The sequence below is a fragment of the Haliotis cracherodii genome, unplaced genomic scaffold, assembly GCF_022045235.1.
Source record: "Haliotis cracherodii isolate W230 unplaced genomic scaffold, xgHalCrac1.p SCAF_28, whole genome shotgun sequence".
In the NCBI taxonomy this organism is placed as follows: domain Eukaryota; kingdom Metazoa; phylum Mollusca; class Gastropoda; order Lepetellida; family Haliotidae; genus Haliotis; species Haliotis cracherodii.
This window is the reverse complement of record NW_027266284.1, coordinates 1,011,815-1,016,995: the sequence shown is the minus strand read 5'-3', so window position 1 is coordinate 1,016,995 and position 5,181 is coordinate 1,011,815. Positions and strand designations below refer to the sequence as shown.

Genomic DNA, 5,181 nt, shown 5'->3' with positions numbered 1-5,181 from the left:
ATTTCAGTCCAAAACCAAAAATTGTCGAAAATTTCACCAAATCTCAAGGATGAAATATTTCACAAGAGAAATCACATTTTGTTTCCATATTGTGCATTTCAGTAAAATAATTAACGCAAAATGAATCAAATTGGAGGGAAGAAAGTTTTCACAAGAGAAATAACAATTCTTTCCAAATTGTGCATCTCAGATCATAACAAAATACTGTCGAAAAATTCACCAAATCACAAGGATGAAATATTTCACAAGAGATATGACATTTCTTTCCAAATTTTGCAATTCAGTCAAAAATCATTGAAACATTCACCAAATCTTAGGGATGACATATTTAAACAAGAGAAATCCCTTTTTTCCCAAATTGTGCATTTCAGTCCAAGCCAAAATAAATCTCAGGGATGACATTTTTAAACAAGAGAAATCACATTTTTCCCAAATTGTGCATTTCAGTCCATAACAAAATACTGTCGAAAAATTCACCAAATCTCAAGGATGAAATATTTCACAAGAGATGTCACATTTCTTTCCCAACTTTGCAGTTCAGTCCATAACAAAAAATGACCGAGTCTCAGGGAGGAATTTTTCACAAGAGAAATCACATTTTGTTTCCAAATTTTACATTTCAGTAAAACAATTAACGAAAAATGAATCAAATTGGAGGGAAGAAAGTTTTCAAAAGAGAAATAACAATTCTTTCCAAATTGTGCATTTCAGTCCATAACAAAATACTGTCGAAAAATTCACCAAATCACAAGGATGAAATATTTCACAAGAGATGTCACATTTCTTTCCAAATTTTGCTTTTCAGTAAAAAATCATTGAAAAGTTCACCAAATCTTAGGGATGACATATTTAAACAAGAGAAATCACATTTTTCCCAAATTGTGGATTTACACTCTAAAACAAAAAATTGTCGAAAACTCAATCTCAAGGATGAAATATTTCACAAGAGATGTCACATTTCTTTTCAAATTTTGCATTTCAGTCAAAAATCATTGAAAAGTTCACCAAATCTTAGGGATGACATATTTAAACAAGAGAAATCACATTTTTCCCAAATTTTGCATTTCAGTCCAAGCCAAAATAAATCTCAGGGATGACATTTTTAAACAAGAGAAATCACATTTTTCCCAAATTGTGCATTTCAGTCCAAAACCAAAATTTGTCGAAAATTTCACCAAATCTCAAGGATGAAATATTTCACAAGAGAAATCACATTTTGTTTCCATATTGTGCATTTCAGTAAAATAATTAACGAAAAATGAATCAAATTGGAGGGAAGAAAGTTTTCACAAGAGAAATAACAATTCTTTCCAAATTGTGCATTTCAGTCAATAACAAAATAATGTCGAAAAATTCACCAAATCACAAGGATGAAATATTTCACAAGAGATGTCACATTTCTTTCCAAATTTTGTATTTCAGCCAAAAATCATTGAAAAGTTCACCAAATTTGAGGGATGACATTTTTTTACAAGAGAAATCACATTTTTCCCAAATTGTGGATTTACAGTCTAAAACAAAAAATTGTCGAAAACTCAATCTCAAGGATGAAATATTTCACAAGAGATGTCACATTTCTATTCAAATTTTGCATTTCAGTCAAAAATCATTGAAAAGTTCACCAAATCTTAGGGATGACATATCTAAACAAGAGAAATCACATTTTTCCCAAATTGTGCATTTCAGTCCAAAACCAAAAATTGTCGAAAATTTCACCGAATCTCAGGGATGAAATATTTCACAAGAGAGAATCACATTTTTACCTGATTTAGCATTTCTATCCTAAACCAACTTTTTAAGAAAAATTCACCAATTCTCAGGGATGAAATATTTCACAAGAGATATGACATTTTTCTCTCCAAATTATGCATTTCATTAATAAATCGTTAAAAAATTCACCATATCTCAGGGATGAAATATTTCACAAGAGATGCCATCCCTCCAAATTTTGCATTTCAGTCAAAAATCATTGAAAAGTTCACCAAATCTTAGGGATGACATATTTAAAAAAGAGAAATCACATTTTTCCCAAATTGTGGATTTATAGTCTAAAACCAAAAATTGTCGAAAAGTCAATCACAGGGATGAAATATTTCACAAGAGAGAATCACATTTTACCTGATTTAGCATTTCTATCCTAAACCAACTTTTTAAGAAAAAATCACCAATTCTCAGGGATGAAATATTTCACAAGAGATATGACATTTTTCTTTCCAAATTATGCATTTCATTAATAAATCGTTAAAAAATTCACCATATCTCAGGAATGAAATATTTCACAAGAGATGTCATCCCTCCAAATTTTGCATTTCAGTCCAAAATTGTTAAAAGATTCACCAAATCTAGGGTAAGATTTTTCAGAAGAAAAACTACTTTTTTTCCCCAAATTTTACATTTCAGTCCAAACTTGTCGAAACATTCACCAAATCCCAGTAATGAAATATTTCACAAGAGATATCACATTTCTTTCCCAACTTTGCAGTTCAGTCCATAACAAAAAATGACCGAGTCTCAGGGAGGAATTTTTCACAAGAGAAATCACATTTTGTTTCCAAATTTTGCATTTCTAATCTGTTTATTCAGTACATGAGTGGGCCAGCGGCCCATAGTACAATTCGGTTCACCAGACATGTATAACTGTGTACACCTAAATACACAACAGCAAGGCATTCATAGATAAAGAATATTACTTCTGCAAAAATGAATTCCTTAACTTAAAAGCGTGGTAAATATAACAAGCCAGATTTCTAATTGTTGACTGATGCAGAGACGACATAAGTATGTAAAATTGTTCTATTGATGGATTTACATAATATTTTTGAGGAATATATGTCACTCGGAGAGCATAATATTTTTCACAAACCAATACAAAATGGTATTCAGACTCAACATAGCCTGTTTTACAAACCATACATAACCTTCGCTGTCTTGGGATACCAAAATATCTCCCGGTTTCTATGTGGAGCGAGTGGGAGCTAGCTCTAAAACGTGCCAGTGCAACGCGAAACTTATTGATTGTAATAGCCGATAAATAAAATTCCCTGCTAAACCTAAATTTATAACAAAGATATGATGAATACTTGGGGCTATTGGTCAAAGCAAAATGCCAATCTTGTTCATAAGAGCATTTTAATCTTTGTATGAACTCATCAATAAATGAAATAGAAATAACAAGATGCTGATTTTCCCATACGTAGCCAAAGCCATAGGCGTACAAAAGTAATTTAACTCTAGAGGCCCAATTAGTCTTACCTGCTATGGCCTGCTGCACAAGCATATTGTAACTTTTTCGTGGATAACGCGAATCGGGCATCTTTAAAATCTTACACCAATAATTCAAGCATCTTTTGAAAGCATAGATATACAAAGGGTATCTCCCACACTCTCCACGCACAACATGATTGGAAGTTGCTGACTTAACTCCTAAAATACGTTTACAAGCAAGTGTATGAACAACTTCAATCTCCTCGCAAAACGATAAAGATAAACCCCAAACTTCTGCACCGTAAAGAAGTACTGGCACAACTTTAGCATCAAAAATTTTAAAGAAAATATTCATAGGAGTAGGTTTAATTAGCTGTAGGGACTTCAAAAGCTTAAACAAAACCTTTTTAGCTTGATTAACAACATTAGATATATGTGCACTCCAAGATAGATTTCGAAAAAATAATACACCAAGGTATTTATATGTAGTTACACATTCCAACAATTTTCCATCGTAAACCCATTTTTCATATTTTGAAAGAACACTCCCATTTTTAAAAACTACTACTTTAGTTTTATCAATATTGACTGTTAATGAATAATCTTTACAATAACATTCTAACACATTGATTCTTTTCTGGAGACCATAAACAGTATCTGCTATGAGAATGACATCATCTGCGAAAAGTAATAAAAACAATTGAACTACATCTGGATTAAATTGGATACCATGTGCGCAACTGGATTCAATATCTATGGCAAGATCATTTATGAACAAGGCAAACAAAATGGGACTAAGGACACATCCTTGACGAACTCCCTTACTGCAGCTAAACATATCAGAAAATGAGTTATTGTATTTGACCAATGCCAAAACTTGTTTATAAATTGACTGTATACAACAGAACATTTTCGGAGAAATACCATTTTTGTATAGTACCATACGCAATTTGGATCTATCTATGGAATCAAAGGCTTTGGCAAAATCAACAAACAAGGCATAAATCACACCCCGTTTCTTAGCCAAATATTTCTCTATTACTGAATATAAAACAAAAATATTATCAGTTGTGGAATATCCACTCCTAAAACCAGCCTGAGACTCTACTAGTCTATCATAGGATTCCGACCAAAACTGGAGTCTTCTGTTTAAAATAGAAATATAAAGTTTACTGAATACACTTAAGATAGTGATACCCCTATAATTAGTGGGAGAATTGGCATCGCCTTTCTTATATATAGGAACAATGTGGCCAACAGCCCAAGATGAGGGAAAATATGCAGAATCAAATATAGCATTAAAGGAGAATGTCAAAAAAGGAACCAGAACATCAGGAGAAGACTTAAACATTTCTGCTATCAGTCCATCATCTCCCGCAGTTTTATTATTTTTCAATCCTGTAATCGCATCAAGCACTTCATCCTGTGAAATAGGGGAATCAAGAATACTCTGAGTTGTTTCGTCAAAATTAACATCGTCAAAAACTAAATTCTCCTCAACCTCTGAAGAAGAGTATTCACCAAATAAGTTCTTAAAGTGCTGATACCAATCTCCTAGTTCTATATTAGGAGAGCGTCTCCTTCCCTCACCAGAGAGTAGCTTCAATTGTGACCAAAATATTTTGCTGTTGTGTATGCCTGTCACCATATTACTAAGAATTTTATCTTGGTAGGCTTTTCTTTTGTTATGGAGTATATTTGTATATTTATTTCTTGCATGTAAATAGTTTGAAAGTGCCAAATGATCCCCAAGTAATCTATAAACTTTAAGCAGTCTTTGCTTTTCAAATCTAAGAAATTCACACTCTTTATCAAACCAAGGTTGCTTATCGACTAACCAAGCAGATGGGCAAAACTTACGCATACATTCTGCTGCATTACCTAATAAATCTGAGAATAAAGTTACAGCATCATCAAATTTTCCAGATAAAATATGTTCATTACACTGATCAAACACTGAAGCTGACTTGTCAGAAA

The 5,181-nt window shown here is 32.4% G+C and overlaps 1 protein-coding gene across 1 annotated transcript; it reads right to left on the bottom strand.

Moving 5' to 3' along the window:
• Positions 1-2,686: 2,686 nt before the first annotated feature.
• LOC139473382 (uncharacterized) lies at positions 2,687-4,205 on the bottom strand. Its single transcript, XM_071255938.1, has one exon. It carries the CDS (start codon positions 4,145-4,147, stop codon positions 2,687-2,689), a length of 1,461 nt encoding a protein of 486 aa, XP_071112039.1. The 5' UTR covers positions 4,148-4,205.
• Between the last annotated feature and the right edge of the window lie 976 nt (positions 4,206-5,181).

What these genes read in the sequence shown, in the direction of transcription:
- LOC139473382 (XM_071255938.1), bottom strand. Translation starts at nt 4,147, where the DNA reads ATGGTACTATACAAAAATGGTATTTCTCCGAAAATGTTCTGTTGTATA.